Source organism: Tympanuchus pallidicinctus, unplaced genomic scaffold (genome assembly GCF_026119805.1).
Source record: "Tympanuchus pallidicinctus isolate F22 unplaced genomic scaffold, pur_lepc_1.0 scaffold1, whole genome shotgun sequence".
NCBI lineage: Eukaryota > Metazoa > Chordata > Aves > Galliformes > Phasianidae > Tympanuchus > Tympanuchus pallidicinctus.
Genome location: NW_026294618.1, coordinates 27626744 through 27648742, shown reverse-complemented (window position 1 = coordinate 27648742; position 21999 = coordinate 27626744). Strand labels below are relative to the sequence as shown.

Genomic DNA, 21999 nt, shown 5'->3' with positions numbered 1-21999 from the left:
ACAAAGGAAAAGCTCCAGTCTCTCTGAACAGCACAAAGAGCCAATAAAAGAACAATTACTCATCAAAATGATGCAAGTAACAAAGCAAATAAGTACAAAGCACCCATGACATGTAACAATTAAAATATAGCTTAAAATAGATTGTTAAAAATGACATTTTTATAGTTCCACCCATGGCACAATATCTAACGTTTTTCTTACATTTCCCTTCTGTAAAAATAAGTGCTGTCACGATGGGGAAAAATTCTAATTAATATTCACAAGTAATCCTTATTCCTTCATTTTCTCCAAATTCACAATATGAATATGTGATTTCAAAAGCATTCCTTGCAGTCGAACAGTTACCAGACAATATTTTATCTTCATTATTACATGGAATCACTATAAAATAGATGAAAAATTGCATATTCACATCTTTTTTCCTTGCTTGTTTTCTATGAACACAAGGCATAGATGTTTTGTCTTGCACTGTTTAATCAGCACTCTACAAATTATGACTCTTTCACACAACAATGCACAAATAATCTCCCACAGCATCAATACTGATTTTCATTAAATCTGAAATGATTGATGTTGTAACTGCTTTGGAAACATTCAGTGTACACATAATCAGGGTTCTCAATGTTATTTATGATTTGTTGATCCTGAAGTTTTTACCCGCATTTCAACTCCCTATAAAACCAAGGATACAGTTTCTAATTGAAAGTTTTCAGGATACAATGAGCTCCCAATAGCTATCTGCTTAGCAGCTATCCCAGAATGCACACTATTTTTATGAGAATTTTTATACTTTGACTTCCATATTTTGCTATTTTTCTCTATTAAGAAAAAAAAAGAAAAACGAAAAAAAGAAAAGGACTTTCAAATAAATAAATAAATAACCAGAAAAATGTGATCCTAATCCAAAATGCAAGTATCGAATATACTTCATACAGCTCAGGTATCTACACTATGCAACACTATGCCAATATGAATTAGGTACCACATTAACAAAGAATAAAAAAGGAATCAGTGACTCAGAATGTGCTTTGCTATTTAAAACTTTTTAGGCATTAGCACAGTTTATAGTCAAATACATCAGAACTTTGTGAGATTCTCCTCATGGATGCAGAAGAGAATCACTTTAAAATATTTCAGATACATATTTTACATACAGGGTTTTGCAAAAATAAAATAAAAAAGCCAACAGGCAGATATTTCTTCAGCAGGAGGAATAAGCAGTTTTTCTTTTACAATTACTGGGCACTGCAAGGAGATTGATTTACAGAATAAATTTGCTATCTCAGAATTACCAACAAGGAAATAATAGGAGTAAAATCAGGATGGTTAAGTGGTACTCACTCTTCTGATAATTTATGGGTATGCACCTTCCATTACCCTGAGTATGCCTAACCCTTGGAATAATCTAATAGTCTGGTGTTTTAAAATGAGGACAACTATTTTTAGTATTGCAGAAATGCAGTGGAATGTTCAACAATGTACTATCGCAGGCTCTATCAACATCCTTCCCCTCGTAACAACACAGAGCGAGTCAAGAGCCACCAACAGGGTCAGACTTTTCCCTTTAATAAATTAACAATCCCACACAGATTATACTCCATTAGGTGACATATTCCTTAACCTACTGGAGTATTTCCTTGTTTCTCTAAGCAGGCTCATGTTAATGGTTGAAACCACCTGAAAAAATATTAATTATTTAAAAACATACTCAGTTGATATATTCAGGAGTCACCCTGTGAAACTTCAGGAATGGTTACATCAGGAAGCTTATGCTAAATATTATGACACTTTGGTTTCACTGCATCTATGATCCTTTTGTTCCTGCTTGGCCCCTTCTGAACTAACAAATGCTAAGCACTGACAGGCTGCAAAGGCCCTAATGAAACGCCCATTTTTCCTTCATGCAAATTGAATCCATGTGAACAAGTGTAAGATTCTCCCTTAAAATAATCCTATGAAGAAGGGACTCAGACAATTCATTTCCTTTCCTCTGTTCTGCTTCCTCAGCAATTTCAGCATGTCAGGTATCCCACAGTTTCGCCAAGGGAGTGAGAGCTGGTCAGAGGGCTTGTGTATCCTTATCTCCCAGGGGGCAGGGCTCCTGAGGCTTTTCTATGCAGCTGCTCAAGAGATGTCCAAATGAAAACAGCCCTATTAGAATGACATAACCTGATTTCAAGAGGCATTAATTTTCTTCATTTCCAGCCCCTCCTGTTTTTCAGACAAGTCTGACATCTAGCCTTTCAGGCACCTAGAAGTTAACATACTGAATATTAGACATTAAAAATTTAAGCCTCAGTTCTTGGCACACAAACTAATGAATGTGCAGGTAGAGGCGAGCTCAGAGCTCCAGAAAATATGATCACGGGGCTCCTTACTCCAGACTGAACACTCCAATTGGCTTTATTTCCTTTTTAATTTTCTGTTAGCATGTGCTGACAGTGTATGACTACCACAATGTCTATATTTAAATACATAAAGCATGCATATTTTTCAAATAAATTGTCCAAGTCAGAGGTTTCTTCGCTCCATAAACTGCTTTCACACACAAGAATTCAGAGTTCTGAAAATATGGAGACAAAAGGACTATCACACTTATTTCAATGCATCATAATGTAGGAAATAAGTAGGCCTGTACATTGCCTTTGCTTTTCTTTAAGAAATTAATAAGAAACTGCTCAAAACCTACATCAAGGAGAAGCTTTTATACCATCAACAGAAGTATCATCTGAAGCAGACTCAACTGTAGATGCCCTTTATGCTTTTGACAAACACAAGTGATATTCACTACCATCACACATCCTTAGAGAAGTGACAGCTGCCTTTATCTTCTTGACATTCCCCATCACGAACTGACTCCTCAGCCTTGAAGACAGGCTACCAGTCCCCATTCCTAAATGCCACTGATATCAAGGACAGGAATGGAATGCAAGGCACTTAACAATAAAATAGAGGAGAAAAATGAAGGTAGAATGCATTACCAGTACATAACCAGGACCTCGGGTGGTTTACATTTAGTTCCCAGCTGTGCCATGGTTCTGTGCAACTTCCAACAGCTGATTTATGTCTTATTCTCCTCTCCTCTCTCCTACAATATTTTTAGGATGAAATTCCTTGGTATCTGCAGTGCCTTCCGAGGAGGTAATAGTGGAGCATTACAAATCAGTGGTAAGTTCCACACAGTGTCAAAAGAGCAGCAGAATAGAGCAGCTTCTCCTTATTCTGTCTCACTGTGCTCTAAAGCCTGATGGGTTTTTACCATTTTTATTTATCTACTTTTCAGACTGCATCTAATGACCCAACTAGCACCTTTTTCAAAGGTCAATCACTCTGTTACATTTCTTAGGTAAGAAGGGTCAAAAGCACACTGTGATTTATGACTGATAAAAGTGTGTATTGTTCAATATATTTTCACATTGTTATTTAAAAATGCATGAATTGAACATGGTCTTGTTAACAATCCAGCTCAGTTGACCTGTGACATCTTATAGACAGCATGAAGAAATTTCAGATAAAAAGCATGAAAAAATTTTCTGTGGAGTACTGAGAATAACAAAATGGGTTTCTATCTGCAGAAGGTTTTGAAAGATTCATAAGGTCTTACAGACAAACAGTTCAGATAATTAAGTCCAGGCCACTAGATACTTCGATCATCTGAAACAATACAATAAAAAAAAAGAATGAAATGATCTTGTACTCATGGACAACTGATTGATTTTATAAGTACATTTTTTCCTTTACAGTGTGTCAGCCAAAAGAAAAATTGCCTGGACCTCCACAACTGCTATTGATTTATCGTTAACTCAGCCATAGCACAGCCTTAAAACAAATCTAAACCCTATTAAATTTTCAAAAGAACTGGAAATCCACCTAACTGACCTTGCTGAAGTAATATTTGAAATGCAATAATGTTTAGTGTCAGATAAAATGCATTCTCCAATATTAATGAATCACTGAGCTCTTTTTAAAATAAAATTTATTATGATTATTATATTTACTATAATAACTGCTGCACTGAGTTTATATTAGGAAGGTAAACTACATTAGTCAACCTCTTAAATATCAGAGACTGTTTTTTACTGCAGGAAATTTAATACTCATTTCCATAACCTGAAGATTCAGAAGACAGATTCTGAGCAGGTACAAACATCAGTTTACAGTAATTCAGGTATATCTTACAGACCATGAACCATGATTAAGACTAACATCTAAAAATACAGCTATGAAATACAAAAAAAAGCAGCACAAAGCTATGGATTTAAGAAGGATCAAAAATAAACAGCACATAGACTGAAATATCTAATCTAGATGTTAACTCAGATCAGAGTTTGTTCTGAAAAACAACGCTGGTGTGCCTGTGTAGCTACACACGTCCTGGCACTACTGACAAGAACAGCAGTTCAAGTCACGCCTTCCATCTTCCCACTTACACTCAGAAGTGCAATATTTTCTTGAGAAATCTCTCCCCTTTTGACATTTAATATATTGTGGAGATGGACTGATATTCGGACTAAGAGGAATTTGGAATTCCAGCAGTTTGCTTACCCATCTGTGAATCCAGGTATCAACCACCCTAATTTCAGCACAGGAGCTCCAGAGAGCTGCTTCCTAAAGATAAGTCCAGGTATGTCTTCCTGCTATCAGTTCTGTACAACTTTGTAGGGAACAGCAGCATCTCAGCCTAGTAAAGTTGTTGGTTCTCCTTGCAAAATGTTTTCTTGATTGCTGGGATGCTTATTAATCCAACCCTATGGCTGGGATGCCTGACAGGAAGAACGTACTCTGCCACTCAAGGGATATGAGTTCTTGGCATAAGGAGTTTTTAATCATTCCTTCACTAAAATACACTGTTTATTTAGAGGACCAACATTACTCCGACAGTCATTTCTCCACTACATTCCTTCCCCATTCTTCTGAAGTTCACAAGTACTGCCAGCACACAATATTCTACAATGCGATATTTCTCCTAGCTATTTCACAACACTGGCATTATAATTTCATCACTGCAAAAAGCCAGTATTTTTGTATTTTTGTTAACAATTCCTGAAGTCCCATCTTCCACCACAAGGATTAGACACTAGAAAAGAAAAATGCATGAAGAAAAATACAAGCAAAACAAACTGTAACAAACTGGTCATAATCAATGTTACATTACACATCCTACTGCCTAAGATTCTGAGAGTTCACATAATCAAAAATGATTTATAAGGGCTTCCTGATATTCTATTTCCAGTGTTGGTTTAGCTGGAAAAGTTGCTTGTTATCATAACAGCAACTAAAAAGTGTCACAAAAATCACAATTTCTTCCACTGTTATTAAAAAATCATCAAAACACACTAAAGCAAATTAAAAAACAACAACAACAAAAGAATCAATCTCTTCTCAGTTACACAGAGTCCTGTTATATAGCTTATAATAAAATAGATAAGAAATGGCATTGTACACTTTTTATTCCCATCTGTTAAGTACTTTCTGACCTTTGCTCTTCCCTTAAAATCTTGGTTGTCTCTCTCTGTATGCCCTTCTAGACAAAGAATTTCTCTTACTCCAGGCTCGTGCAACACACTGTACAAGAAAGTCCAAAGGCTTTCTCATGTTAAGGGAAGAGACACAAACACTGTGTATAACAGCCATGCTCTGCAAGTCTGCCATTCATCTTTCATACCTTCTCCTTGACAGAATTTTCACTGTAACAAATGTACAGCTAAATAAACATTTCTGGAGATTTTATTGCCATTAGCTATAAAGATAACGTATATCTTTCACACGTAAAGGTAGCAGGTTGCAACTAATAAAGTTAGCTTTCCCCCCAATTGGTTTCTGAGGCAGATGCCTTTTTTTGATGAACTAAAGCAGTGCTACCATCATTTCTTTTGCAAAGAAAAACAGAACCGCCATTCAAAAAGTAAGAACAGTGTAAGGGGCATAAATTCTTAACAAAAAGCATCAGCTGACTAGATTCTCATGAAAAATATCCATCCTGTGTGAGGTACTTGTTAAACACGAATCAAACACCTGTCAGCCAGCTGGGCTGCGTGTGTCACTGCCGAGCCAGCTGCAGAAATACACTCTGCGCCAGTTGCTTTACTTAGCACAGCCTGGGAACAAGAATCCATTAGCCAGAAAGTCAACAGTGGAATTAGCAGCACTTTTTCTTTTAGTGCCCTTCCACTTACTTGTTTGACTTCTTACGTTTCTATTTTTGGGAACCTCATGCCAGAGCAACAGTGCTGACTGCTGATTAGAGACGACTTGGCGCAGCCTCAGCATGTCACGTTGATTTGATCGATTCAGACTTGAAACACGCAGTATGAATCTTGGGTGTTGATAAATATTGGCTAGCAATGGGAATTTAAGAAGTACATCCTGTTCTCCTGTCCCTGCAAATGATTTTGCTGTATGAAGAGTTTGCCTATCCAGCAGTGAATGAAAAAGAGCAACATACACTGAATCTGGAATACAAAACTTACGCTGTGACTTCTAAGTTTTTTGGGGTAAGTATATCTGTCGATGTTAAAATTTCACACCTGAGCTGGATTTAAAATAGTTATATTATTAATTTACCTCTCTCACAAAAAAAAATATGTCAAAGAAAAGTTAATAGTAAGTCACTAGTTATAATAGCAAACAACACTATCTAAACGGTTGCTCTGAAAGTAATGCCTCCTATTTTATTATGTTGGTCCACAACATCAGAGGCAGATTATAGCAGCAAAGGTTGAATCTTCCCAACAATATTCCATTACATATTGTTGCCATGTGACAGATGGTAGCAGAGGGGCAGTCTGACAAAGTGGTATCTACACAGAATCGCAAATGAAACAAAGGAGTCTCACTGAATTCCACCATGCAGAAAAAATTGCACCCAGTGACATTCATTGATGCTTGCTTAAAATTTATGGAGACCAAACAGTGAGTGAGAGAACAGGGAGGTGGGTGGGTGGTGTGGTTCAGCAGTGGGGACAGCAACACGAAAGACAAACCATGTTTCAGATGGCCATGCACACCTGTCACCATGAAATGAAGAGCATCTCAATCAGCTCATCCACACAAATTCACTGATAGCGGTGACTACATTCAAAAATAGCATTTTGTAGCTGAGAATTTTCTCTATCAAGTAGTGTTATTGTGCTCTGTTGTAGCTGTCATAGAAGTGAATAGGAGGCATTATTTTTGGAACTACCTACGTATTATCTCCATAAAATTTGTACTACATATAAATTTTCTACTACATGAGGTTACCAATTTTTAGTTATGGTTTTAAATTTAATGCACTACTTGCAACAGTTGGTAATCAGGGAGATTATACTTTGATATATAAACTACATCAACATAAGTTATTTGCTTCTAAGTTGTCCTAATTAATATAGACCAATAATTCATTGTGTTAAAAATGTTATATTTGGTGAACTTCACTAATTCCTCTAATGGAAATAAACACATCCAAGCAACTCGTGTCAGAAAAGTTGAACAGCGCTGCAGTTCAGACAGAAAGTTCTTTCCTGCCCAATTAGTCTCCTATAATACTCTGCTGCCAATGTTTGTGAGTTTAGGTCATGAAATAGCTGGTACTTGTCTTACAATCTTAATTCTTTCTTTTTTTTTTTTTTTTTTTTTTTTATGAGATGTAAACAAACAACAATAATAGTTTTAAAATTTCAAATTTATACATAGATCCGAATGAAAAGAAAATCATGAAAATGTAACACCTTATGCTACAGAAACCTCATGAAACGATCCCATTAAATATAGTTTAAGAAACAATGGAAGAAAAATCCTCAAACCATCCCCCCATTTCAAGCCTACAAGGCCTTGACTCAGGCTTTTCAAATGCAATTAATAATACCAGAGCCAAGCAGGCTCAAAGCTGCAGTATTCATGAATCTCTGATTAAGGCACAAAGAGCTGTATTTAATCACCGCATTATTTAACAACTGCATTATTTTTTACTTCCATGTTATGTAACAAACTAACAAAAGCCTCTTCTACATGGCAGCATGCCACAGGTCCTATTGCTCCCAGCAGCCCAGACCCCTACAAAATGGATGGTGACCTTTGGTTTCTTTGGCCACACCTCATGTAACAATAGCAGTCACTGCGTGCAGAGACCATGCAGCTGGCCGCATTTCTCTGGTTATAATCATTTCCCTTCAAATATAAGAGGGCCCCCTCACCCCTATCCTCTTATCTCACCACAGTGACGTGGGCCTATCGCTTTGATGCTAAGCAACGCAAGCACAAGCATCTGGTTTCCAAAATACATTTGTACTTTTGTCCTACTGAGACCAGCCTAATTCTGAGAGAAACTATGAGAGGGCAGAAGGCTTAGCTAATGGACCAAAGCACCTTTCTCCTCAATTAACGATTCTTCAATGATAAATGAAGTTTGTGCTCACCAAAGGTGCACACCTGAGTACAGACTCTAGCACTGTGCCATCCAGAATGGAAGCAGCAATTGAGTAAGCAGGGAAGCTGCAGCCTCCACCGAGAACCAGGTCGTGCTGCTGCCTCTAAACTGCGGCAACTAAAAAACCAGGGAGCTCAACAGTTCCTGAAGCTGGGAACTGCAAAAATCACCTAATAAGGCAAAATCAGTCAGCACAGCAGACAGCGCTCTGGAATCAAATTTATGATCAAAGGCTATTCAAAACACATCCTTGTAATGTTAAAGAGAGAGCAGAGCAGGCAAGAAAGAAACACAGACGCTGAAGAAATTAAACAAATTCTGGAAAATACAATGGTCTGAAGTGAGATTTTAGAGAACCTATTCATGCATCAGATATCTATAGAGAGCTAAGCTGTTCACATATATCCATGTCTTAAAATCAGGTGTGCATTAAATAGAGACAAAGATATCACTGAAATCACAAAAGGAACACATGCTAAATTTGTTGTTGCAATACATCAGATTCAGTTGCCTGCTTTCTGGTGGCCAGGAGCTCTCAAAATTCAAAGCTTTAATATAGTGATAACAAAGTTTTTTTTTTGTTGTTTGTTGGTTTTTTTTTTTTTTTTTTTTTTTTTTTAACATTTCCCCGTTATCTCATTTTATAAAATTGCCATCTTGTTTTCTATCTAAACATTGTTTCAGCTTTATGTATTAGAGCTTGTGAAACTCCTCCTATTTTGAAAATGTTCCTGTTTTCAGAAACTGCTTTCTATAGTAGCTATAATACTCTTCACTCTCTGTTGGAGACTGTGGAGTAAAGTAGCAAAAGGATTTTTCAAAGGCCAAGTGGTAAAATTTATCAACACACCTGATCTAAAAATTAACTGATCAGCACCAAAGGGAGCTTTGAAATTAGATGACACTAAATAACTGAGAGACAAATTGAGTACGACTGTAAGCTTCCTCAGGGATGCTGACAAGCTACTTTGGAAATATCCTAACCTTGGTCAAGAATCTATACAGCACATGAACCGTGGAAGACACTCTGTCTACAGATCTTCCAAGACAGCTGCAAGGAAAAGATTGTTTTACTGGATGCTCAACACCGATGTCTCTTTAGATTTGCATGCTTGCATGAGTGAGATGCTCTGGGAGCATATGCTGAAAAGGCATCATATCCATGACTCTTTCACAAAGTCAAAAGCCTTGGAAAATTCTGGACAGAATCTAGGTGGAAAAATGGGAAACACAGGTCAATGATCACATGGATTTTCATGATGACAGAATTTGATTTGGATGTACATTTAACAAGTGTCTAGTGTACAAGAGGCATTTTGTATAATGCCCTTATTAACACGTTCCAAAAGGATGTTCAAACAATTATTACAAAAAGATTTTTTAAAATTACAGGAATGAAATGATCAGTGCTTCATTTCAGGGTCAGTTAAAACTTAAGACAGCACATTGTTCGTGAACTTGAGAAAACTGAAATCATAATGCAAATCCATTAAGTGAGAAAAAAAAATACAAACATTAGATGTTCTAGTCCTGTTGTTTTCTAGCTCATAAAATATGTAAGTTTGTATATTACTGTTGGTCATCATCAGAAATTCATGCAAGCATAAAAAAAAAGAGAACAATTATTTTGTAGATACCTACTGCACTGTTTCATGTGAATCAAATCTCATCTTCATGACTCTTACTTATACAGTTGGTGAAGCTCTTGAAATGTACTTTTAGTTCTTTTCTGTGGTCTGACATTGAGTATAAATCTAAGTTGTGCGATGATAAACATTTTTATTCATATAAGCATTTCTTTCTCCTTTTAGTCTGTCTAAACTGTTTATTTTACTAGTATACTGTGGGAGTACCCACACAGTGCAGAAGCAAAGGCACAGCATATTGAATATTTCACTGCTTCTACAGGCTTAGTGTGCAAAACCAGCTATTTTGAAGAGCTTACTCAAAATATTAAATATTTTAGAATGTCTGTTCATAAATTAGATTGGAAAAAATAGTGTCAAAGAAAAACCACCAAACAAAACCAAGCAACTACAATAACAAGAAACAACACAAGTAAAGATAAGCTATTGAAATGTCAGGTGTTAAAAATGAGTAGAGTCACATGTATTTCAAAAAATGTGGTTTAACAAACATAGGCATAAAATCACCAACACCTATACAAAAAAAAAAAGGGGAGCAGGCTAAAACATACGTTGGTTTGGTCAGTCATCTGAATGCCCTGAATTACATTTTTGGATACTTCCGTTTTATTCTTCAGAATGCAGTGTCTGAGAAAGAAGGAAAAGTATTTTCATAATGGAAATAGACAGGCAAATATGGAATGGTCAAGAATAGAGCCAATTACTCATCTTCAGCAGTTTAAATCTTTTGTGACATGCTGCCATCAGCACTTCTCAGAAGTCTAAGAGCCTTTTGCTTAGGAGAAGCTATAACATATATACTTCCCAAAGGACACTGTCTCAGAGTACACTCCATGGCAGCAATCTCTCTCTCCCCTGACTGCTTCACTGTCTTTTTTTTTTAAGGCTAGAATACTTCATGTGCTGATCATAGTTCAAAGCGTACACCTCTTTAAGTTATCAGACTATTTAGAAATGTATGACAGAAGATAAAAGGAGGATTCAACACACACAGATGAGCTCAGTGCAGTCTGCTCATCTGCTGAAAAGGAAGAGGAGGGAGACTAAACCTGTTCTTTTTCAACACAATAAAGTGTAGTAGTAAAGTTGATCATGCCTATCTCTATCCATCCCCCAGTACATGTTATGGAAAGATCCTGCCCAAATGCAATGTGTTTGTAGGTAAGAAGAAAGCATCACTGAAGTTTGGGAGAAGCCTGTCGATCTCACCAACAGGAGAGTTCTTTCACAATTTCAGTATGACATGAACACTAGAAAAATAACCAGTTTGGGGTTTTTTGTTCGTTTGCTTGTTAATTGGATTATTTTCTAGAACACATCAGCATTGCTCAGATTACATCAGTAGTGTAACCCAGCAAACACAGATGGTGCATAAAGACCATTCCCAACAGCAAAGCTATTACTTCTTGTTTTAATGAGGTTAGTCTAACTGCTAGACCAGAGTTGCTTAATTTGTGGAACCTCACGGGAATCACATAAACAATTGTCATCCAACATCTTAGAGCACTTCAATCACCTCATAGGGACAGATTTAACTTCAGAACATTTACACTCAGGTCATGGAGCCAGCACTCTGGCTGCAATCCAATTGTACTTAATAGCTTCAGAACTATATCCAAAGAAAATTTCATTTGGTAATTGCCAAAGAATAAAGTACTCTAACACTTCTTCCCTGACATGTGTTTGTAGACTTTGTTGAACATCTTCAAACCAGACAAGGCATAAGAGTTTCACGCACACAGTGATTCTGGTTTACTACTACAATCCATTTCTTCTTATATTATGATCAGACAGATCCACTGAAGAATTTTCCCTAGGAGACCAAGCAGCAAATCAGTCCTGGCAGCAAAAAGGGGGGGGGTCACAGAAACATATTCCATACCTTCTGGTAGCCTACAAATTAAGCCATTTTCCATTGGAGGACTATTGCCCTCTTACTTTTTAGGATTGTAAACTAACACCACAGAACTCTCTCCCCTGATGCTTTTAAGAATTCCTTCGGTTGCCCTCAATAAGTAAGAGCTGCTATTTCAAGAATGTATCTTCAGAAAGTTCCCAAAAAATGGACAAAAAAAAAATTATGTAGTTTCACTTCAAAGAGCGAGTCGTATTTATGATGTCTGTGATCTACTGTGTTGTAATTTTGGAGGCCTGAGGTAGAGCTCTCCAAGGATTGCATTTGATCCTTGAGTCTCTAGGCTAGGCATCATTCCTGTCAGGCTGACTGTTTCTACCCTGAAGGCAGGTGACATGACAGGCATGTTGTGGAGTGGGATGCTGTCAGCCAAGGGGAAACCTGCTTTTCAATTTGGCAGCTTACAAAAAACTACAGTAGAAAAGCAGCAAAATTACAGAATTGCCTGAACAAACACCTGTTTTCTTCAGAAAAGAGGTGTTAATGTTATTCTTACCTCACCCGAAAGTCATCGAGACTTAAACTTTGTTCTCTGTGCTAACCCCCAGCAGGTCCAACCTCTCAAATGGCAGAACCTCCTAGAAGTCTATGCCAGTTAGATCTGCAATTATTACCCAGTCCAACCTCCCCAAGACCACATTCAGGCAAATAGGAAATTGTTCTGGTTGTCTGAAGGACTACTTGCAAATTATTGTCAGCTGTAATCTGTTTTACAAATGACAAAGTCAAACACGACATTAGAAGAGAGACTGAAGATACACGAGTCTATTTTCATGTCTCAGATTCTTTAAGGTTCAGGACATGTATACAAAGAAAGTCTTACAGACTGCCTAGAAAATCTGAAAATGTAGATTTTTAAAGTGCAGCTTATGACCATGGAGCATTTCCCTAGCATGTGATAAAGTCCATTGAATTACACTAACTTTAGACAGTGCTACTATGATGGGTGAATTTGAGCTAATCATTTCTACCAAAACAGGCCTTCCAGTTTATATCAGTCTAAGGTAGTTTTCCAAAATAGGACAAACGAATTAAGCAGCAAGATCAGGATCTGCCATATATTTATTCTCTGAATGTTTCCTTTGGGAAAGAAGTATGAACAATACAATATTGCAATGGATAGTTTTGAGTGCCCTTTTCTCTCTGAAGCATCAAATGGCATTCACATATAAAATAGCCGTATCATTTTTTTTTCCCCTCAAACATAAAAATGGCTGTAGTAAAACAAAAATCACACCTCTGTCGACAGAAAACACATATTGAGGGATGCACAAAAAGGATAATCAGTGCTAATTCCTGAGAATGTTCCTTCAGCATTCCAAAATCTGCACCTCCACTTACAGAAACATAGGAAATGCCTCTGGACAGAAATCCCAGAGGATATTTCTTCCTTTACTTTATTTAGGTATTTTTGAGTCTACATATATTCCTAGCATCCAGAACATCCCAGAAAAAAAGGAGCTCAAAAATAACAGACACAAATTCAAAAAGCTTTTAGTACATCAGCTGAAAGAGAGCGTGTGAACACCAGTCACAATACCAGGAAAATAAAGTGATTCTACCTCCAGGAAGGAGCTAATAATAACATACTGTATTACTCTGTGCAGAGATCACAACTCAGGCTAACATAACCTGGTCATCTGTGTCTCAGTTTTTTATCTAGCCATGCATGTACAAAATAGATACATTTTTAAACAGACTTGTCAGTTTCAGATTCCACAGAAGTTCATTTTTGACTTGCAACAACAATATGGCTTTACTGTAATCTGGATTCAAAGTGTCATACTGTTCAAGAAAAGTACACTGTCTCAATATTAAACACAACTCCAGTGCTGAGCCTTATGTAAACTACCAGGAGCTTTCGGATTTGACCTGACAATGGCTCTATAAGGTGCTAAGGAAGAAAAAAAGTCAAAACACCCAAACAGTATTAACCATGGAAACTGCAATAATAACTGTTCTATTTCAGTTGGGATGGAGTAGATTTTTTTTCACAGCGTCTGGTACGATGCTATGTTTTGACTTTCGAACAAAAACCAAAGTTGATAACACATTGATGTTTTAGTTGTTGCTGAGCAGTGGCTTCACAGAGCCAAGTATACTTCAGCCTCTCAGCTTCTTGTACTGTCTTGCCAGCGAGAGGGGATGAGGAGGCACAAGGTGAGAAGGGGCAGAACCAGGACAGCTGACCTAAGGCAGGCAAAGGGAAATTGCACACGACTTCATGTGAAAAAATTTGAAAAGCTGTAGGGAGTTGGCTGGGCAGGTAGCAATTGCTTGGGGTCTAGGTGGGCATTAGCTGTCAGGAGATGAGCAATTGCACTGCACATCACTTGTTTTGTTTTTTACCCCATTACTATTATTTTTTTCCTTCCTTTTCTATCTTAATGAACAGATTTAATCTCAACCCATGAGTTCTAGTTTGTTATTTTTTTCCCCCAGTTCTCTACCCCATCTCATTGGGAGGGAGAAGTAAGAGAATGACGTTGTGGTGCTCAAGTGCTTGCCAGGTTAAACCATAGCAACTTGTACTGCAAAAGCAATGTTGTTTGGTAATTTTAAACAAAGACACCAAAGAAGGAGCAACAGAAAGAGACGAGGAAAAACACAACTTCATTAGAGATCAATCACAATCAATCTACTATTTTACAATATCCCTTCCCACTGTTTCACATGTGGGAGCATAGTAAAGTAAAAGCTGTCTAGCAGGATCAAATCAAAAGTTTCTCTGTTCAAGTATGTGTCTACAATTGTGGCAACAACAGAAGCCTATAGAAAAGTATAACAACATAGAGACTTCTCCAGGGAGTTTCCCAGACTTCAGCAATTTGAAGCCTAGAACTTTCAGAGAAGTAGTAGTGTCTTTTTGACACCCTCAGGGGATATTTGTTTTACCAACTTTAATCGACTTTCAAATGATTTCAGTCCTGCTGCAGAGCTCCAACTTTAATCATGTTATACGAAGAATCCCTTTCCATCCTTTCCAAATTTGCTACCAAATAATTAAATGTTCTAGTTCTCATGCTGAAAGAGGATGAAAAAAAAAAAAACAACCTATTAATCTTTTCTTCTGTTCCACACATAATTTTACAGAGCATTGAACACAGCAATTTTCACCTCAGTTGTGCCTTTTTCAAACTGAAGTCATCATTCTCATGCCTTAATTGGAAGATATCCAATGCTGTTGATCACTTTTGATGCCTTCTGTAAACCGTTTCAGGGCTACTAAATCCACTTTGAGATGAGGACCAGAACTGTATGCACAGATTTATGTACATGGTTTTATTAATAGCAGTGAATTTAAGATGTTTTTTTTTTGGTTCCTCACTCCCTCCTAATCTTTAAATTTGTTTATTTGACTAGTACTTAACAGTGAGCTTATGTTTTCATTGACCTCTAATTTCAAGATCATTTTCATGACCAATAAAAGCCAGTCCAGCATCCAATATGAAATACATAAGTTTTGGCTTGTTTTTCCTCCCCATCAGTTAACTAGTAATTTCACTGACTTTTACATGCTGCTTTATGACTCAGTTCCTCAACACTGCAAGGTTCTTTGAAGATCTTTGCAGCCTGCTCTCCACATTTCTACCATGCTTAAACAACGAATTTGCTGCTGATACAAATTAATCTCTTTTCTAATATCATATATCTAGCTCTCATTTTTTAACAAAAATAAAGTTTGAAAAAACATGAAAGTAAAAGAGTTTCATAATTTTATATCTTATCATTAACAGATTCAAAAGCTAGCAGTTGAGGTGAAACTCTTAATTGTTTCAGTGCTTAGAAAACTGGATAATGGCTAAATGAACCAAATTAAGAGCATTGTTGAAATACTGGACTTATCATGGCAACAGCTGCCTTAAAGAGGAATACATGTCCATAGCCCTGAAACCACAGAAACTTGAAGTGCATGACAAACAAGAGCCTAAATTGACAGAACCTAGGGATGAAGGCTAATCAAGGCTAATCATGATGTTTGATACCACCGGAAAACCAACAAGCAAACAAAACAAACACAAAGCCACCAGTGCAATAAACCAAAACACCTTTATGGAAAACTTCACTCATTTATATATTAAGTGGCTTCCAATTAATAACTGGAACAAAAACAGCAACAAAAAATCACAAGAGGGCAAATCATTATCATCTCCAGTAAAAGTATTTCTTTAATGTTCTTGAGGGCTGTCATGATGATAGAATGTTAGTCTTGTGGACTTGCTCGTAAGTCAGTAAATTTGTGTAGATGCCTGAAATCAGACAAAGTGAATGTGTAACATCCTGAAATGAAACTTACTCTCTTGAATATGATAAGTTTTTTTAGCCACAGCTACTCCTAAGTCTCTGCTTGGAGGTCAGTGGTCTTTATCTCAAAGCTCTATCAAGCAGTCTGATGAGAGCATAAGAGCTATTTTCTGGGCATCCACAGCCTGCACAGTTCAACAGATTGTCAGGGAGCACAAGTAGCAGATAGTCTGCTTTAATCTGCTTCTTCTCCAAGGCTGATGTGTTAAAAAAAAAAGTGCAGGACAAGCTAATCTGAGAAGACCAGCAGCAAGAGTTGGGGATCAGGTTAGGTCAGGTGTTCCCCATGACACCTGGACAGCAAGAAAACACCTCTACTGTGGGTCAGCTATGAGAAAGTTCAGCTCCTGGTATCACCACCTGCTGTGGACTGTGTTTTCACAGAGGCCTATCTTCTCCACTTCTCTATATGCTGGGTATGAGAGAACATCTCTTTCCTGTTTTCCAGCTGGATAGGCTTCCCTTAGTTGTATATATTCCACTTCCCATTTTCTAGGAAAAGGATGAGCATACCTGCAGAAAACACTATTAGCTAGAGCTGCTTCTTCAGTGTAAGACACAAATACAGCAGCACACAAGACAAATTAGTTTTCTAAGAACAGAAATGTTCTGTCCTCACTTTTCTGTGAGTAATTACAGATGAGCCACTGTCACAGCGAATGCTTTCCGGTGAGTCAAATTGTATGTTTACACACAAAAGCATACCTTTTCACCAGGAAGACCAGCAGCACCATCCTGTCCTTTTGCACCCATCTCACCCTACAAAATAAATTGTTCAGTTAGAAGTTTTAAAGATCACTGACTCAGGTCATATCTTATTCAATAGAAAAGTACCTCCTTCCACTGCAGATATGTTATGTCATACTTAGTAATATAATGACTGCAGAGGAAGATGCCATACATGTAACAATAAAGTCAGAGAAAATAAGTACATTTTAAAATACTTACGATGTCAATTAAGACAAATGCTTGCAAGTGTATGTAGAAAAAAAACTAAAACACTAACTGTGCTGATTTCAAGGGAATTCATTGTGACAGTAGAGTTAGGCAAGGTAGGCGCAAATTCACTACATTGAGTGCATTCAACTCTGAGAAAGCACATGGAAATAAGGAGTTACTTTGATCTAAAAGTCACATGCACATAGTATTTTTAAAAGACATTTTGAACTCAGTTACTTCTCCTTCCCTGTTACCCCCCTCAAAGAAACTAAGACCCAAACTGTAAGCAATCCGTTAGAAAATGTTAGTTTAAGAAACTCTCCTGGCTGATCTGGAGAGGTATAAAAGTTTCCAGCAGCTGCAAATTGGACATTATTCTTAAAATGATTAAAGAAAACACCGAACAAATAAATTTTGCTCAAGAATTTCAAGAATAGGGGCTACAAAGTTTAAAATCCGAGTCAAGTGGAAAACAGAGGATGATAGAGCAATGAAACCCTATAGCTTTTCATCCTAAAAAAAAATAAAATTTAAACTATGTTTACTTGTACCAAGAAATGAAAATTCACTAGTGAACAGAAAATACTACAGTCTTTTTTTGCAATAAACCAGCTCTTTACGAAAAGAATGTCAGTGATTTGAAAACAATTAATATTAATTTTTTCTTTGAGTTAAAGGAGTGCACGAAGAAGGAAAAGAGCCATAATTACACAAATAATTGCTTCTTATAAAAGGGTACAAAAATAGGTTGGGTGCTCAAATTCAGAATTGAAAGCCTAGAAGTTCTTGCCGAGGAATAAAAGTCCCATAACCTCTAAACTGAGGTAGAAAATTTTTTAAAAATGAGATGCTAGGAACTTGTAATTCTGATATTCAGCATGAGCAGAAACTTATTTGTATTAGGATAAGTTCACCAACTTTATCAATAAACACACTCCATAGCAACAAACATCACTTTATCTTTACAAATGGGATACACATACAGGGGATTCTTAATTCAGCAGTCCAACAGAAAGGCTTTGGAGAACAGCAGACGTCCTGTGCCCTTTGCAGCATATAGGTATGTTCAACCTGTGCGAGTGCCTTCATTATTATGGGATGTACAGTTGTCCCAGAACTCACAAGTGAACCACAGCCTAGCAGCCTGGTCTCTTTTCTGAGAGCAAAGAGAGCAGGTGACCAAACTTTTTTGTGAGACCATCACTGTGTAAAGTGCCCAACTGTTTCTTACCTGACAACTTACGTCTCTCCATTAGGTTTAAAGTAACTTTAATTAATGTAGGCATGGTATAATTACATCAGCCATGTATCTTAGAACTCACTGTCAGAACAACCACTGCTGTAAAGATTAAAGAAAACACCACTATGTAGACACATACACAAAAAAAACCCTAAAAACAAAAACCTGAGAGCTTCAAAGAGAGAATACTGTAAGTACATTCATCTTTTCAGTGTAAATGTAGTACTTTTTTTTACCAAATGATGAATTTTAACCTTTCTGAAGTTAAGAAAGGAATACCAAGATTGGCAAGAAAACTCTAAAGCATGCAGCAACAGTGTTCGCTACATCCCAGACCAGCCATTATTAACTGCTTACTTCATGTTAAAAGGAGGATTTATAGTACATGTTTTCCTCACTGTTCCCTTCAGGCTGCTCTCAGCAGCTGCTGACTCAGCACAGCATATTCTGAAGAGCTGAGCTCTCCCTCATGTTCTACGCAAAGCCCCATCCAGCTTGGCCTTGAATGCTTTCAGAGAGGGGGAAATCACAACCTCACTGGGCAACCTGTTCCAGTGTCTCACCACCCTCACAGTAAAGAATTTTTTCCTGATATCTAGTCAAAATCTACCCTCTTCCATTTTAAAACCATTTCCTCTTGTCCTCATCCTGTCAACAATTGCCCTTATAGAAATTCCCTCCCCAGCTTTCCTGTAGACCCCCTTCAGTTACTGGAAGGCCGCTATAAGGCACCCCAAAGCCTTCTCTTCTCCAGGCTGCAGAGCCCCAGCTGTCTCAGACTGTCCTGGCAGGGGAGGTGCTCCAGCCCCTCATCATCTTCATGGCCCTCTGGATTTCCTCCAACTGCTCCACGTCCTTCTTGTGTTGGGGCCCTAGAACCATTGAACAACTATTGTTACTTCTCAACTACCCATAACATTTCTCTATATTCCTTGTCTTCCATTTTAAATTTCTAAAATCTATTCACAGAAACCACCATAAAGCAACTACATCTGCACAGCCCAACTGAAAACTCCTCTGTTTATAATAGCAGCCCAGAGATCACCAGACATGAGCAGAACTTGGTGAAGAGCACTGCTCCACTGTCTGATCTGAGGACACTGATAAGAAAGAGTCGTGTTAGAGTCATGTTATGGAAGAGTATATGAGCCATTTTTCACATCCTATTTTTTTTCAAATACTGGTGTGGTCCTTAATATAGGTATGCTAAATTATTCTGTCTCAAAAGTAGAACAAGGTGTTGAATGTGTATGTTGCTAGGAGCAGGACTAGTCCTTAGTTAGCTTTGCTTATCACCACAATGACTGCCTTATCTATTCACACTCTGTACCCTTAAGCCACTTGCAAGTATTTTAAGAAACCAGAACATTCAGTGGTGTATTTTTATACATGTGTAGGCAAAAATTACACAGCCTAGTACATGACTGGAAAACTTTAGCTGTATAGTTAACCACACTATGTTTACATTTCTGTTTCATTAAGTTCAAATGGATTCCTTGCCTTGAAGACAATTATTTTCCATAGCAAATTAGATTATTAAGATATGCCTCTATCTTATAACCATGACCTTAATAATTTTTAATCATACTCAAGTTTTTCTGCTTTTGTTCAAAGAGTTTAAAGATCACATACTGCATATTTTATTGCCAACAAAAGCGTTCACACAGCAGACCGACAGAATGAAAAAAAAGGCAAATGCATTTCTAAGAGCTTTTGGCCTGTTTTTACATAACAGACTTTTCTTTTGCTTCTGCAGATGTTGAAGTCCTTTACATGTGAACATGCATGCATCATTTTTTCTTTCTCATATAAGTAATCCCAAAGATATAAAAATAAGAATTAAAAACAGGCCCCAGACTACCACACCTACATCTATCCCTAAATAAATCTCTGCAATTAAGCTTTATAAGTTTATGTAATTTAACCATTAAGAAAGAACAAAAATTTACATTTGCTTAAAACCACCAAAATTAACTGAAATACAGGCTAGTAGCCATGCAAACTACTAGTGTAATGCTGGTATTACAGATTATGAAGTACTCTGTGGATAATAATTCAAGGGTAGTACAGTGAGCTGTAAGTCTACTGTTAAGAATATCTGCTAAGAGTAGCGTTGAAAATTCTTTTCAGCAGAGCACAAAGTTACTTAGCGAATAAAATATTTAAGCCATAGCATATCTCCCAGAATGTAACATTTTACAAACAATAGGACAGCTATTATACTTTTGACAGGGTTTATTTTAGTGAATTCCAGCAGACAGTGGAAATTCAGCAGCTTCAGCCCAACACACACACAAATGTTTCTGTTAGCCTTCCATAAAGCCAAGCCAAATTCTTAAAAAGAGATTGCAGTCTCTTTCCAATGATACCAGTCAGCTGTCTATCTAAAGTAGAACTAACTCAGCGCATCTGAGGCCATCTGCAGTACTAAAATTGTCATTATTTTATTACACTGATGATTCAGAGTTTTCAAAAGCACTTGACCTTTACATCTTTCTGCCATTCAGCCATTATTCAGTGTTCCCATTGTAGAACTCAAAATTATATGTTAATATCAAACAGAAAATACAGTACCTTTAACATATATTATTATTGTAGAGTTTTGGACAGCAAAGATAGCAAAAAAAAAAAAAAAAAAACCAAAAAAAAAAAAAACACCACAAAAACCAAGTGGAGATGTAGAGAGAATTACAAAGATAATTGACAAATTACAGACCTTTCCCTTTCCCACATAAAAACCCAAAAGCTTTAAGACAATATAAATTTGTAATTTAAGAGACCAAATAATTTCAAATACATTTACACTGTGACATGGGCTGGAATTAACACGACACTGTGATATTGAATCTAGAAAAGTCTACAAGAAACTTTGAAAGGAGTAAAATATTCTCAGCAGTGTTCTGTTCTAACCAGGTTGTGATTTTATTACTCAAATAAAAGCAATTGCATTTCATTAATAGAAAGAATGACACAAACATGGCCTAAAGCACATAATGCTACAGTATTGCTCTTGTCAACAAAAAGGACATATTAGTTCAGATTAAATGAAGAGCCTATATCAGTTCTCAAAAGACTCCTTAGCCAAAGTTTTAAAAGACTTGATAAGGAAAATTAACTTTCCTGGATTTCATCTCTGCATAAAGAAGACATGCCAGTAGCATCAAAAATATCCAGATGAGAAAATATATATCATTATCAAAAAAGAAATATCTGCAGACCCCAGAGAGTTGCTACCAGTAGACAGTGTACTGTAGACAGTTACTTCCAAAAACGATATAGAGAAATGCAAAGGGTGTAACATAAAGAATGGAAGCTTTATACATCTGCCATCTGTGTAATTAATATCAGAGGTAGTCCCTGTGAGAAATTACATAAACTAGAAAGCATTAAAATGCAGTTGCACAGACAGATAAAAAGTTCTCATGATTATAAATTGTTATAGAAGTACTGGGACTTGGAAAGTGCCAACTTAGGGACTTTTTGTTGATGTGTAGAATCAGCTCAAATTCAGAGATGCTGACGAAGATGAGAAAGAAAATTAATCCCT

The 21999-nt window shown here is 37.0% G+C and overlaps 1 protein-coding gene across 5 annotated transcripts in view; it reads right to left on the bottom strand.

The window, feature by feature from the left end:
* Positions 1-21999, bottom strand: part of COL19A1 (collagen type XIX alpha 1 chain) — a 183385-nt gene that overhangs the window by 118353 nt on the left and 43033 nt on the right. For all 5 annotated transcript variants that reach the window (XM_052673086.1, XM_052672996.1, XM_052673238.1 and 2 more), the window contains exon 10: positions 16979-17032. In XM_052673086.1, the coding sequence (XP_052529046.1) occupies positions 16979-17032 (54 nt within the window). The remainder of the gene's footprint in view (positions 1-16978; positions 17033-21999) is intronic.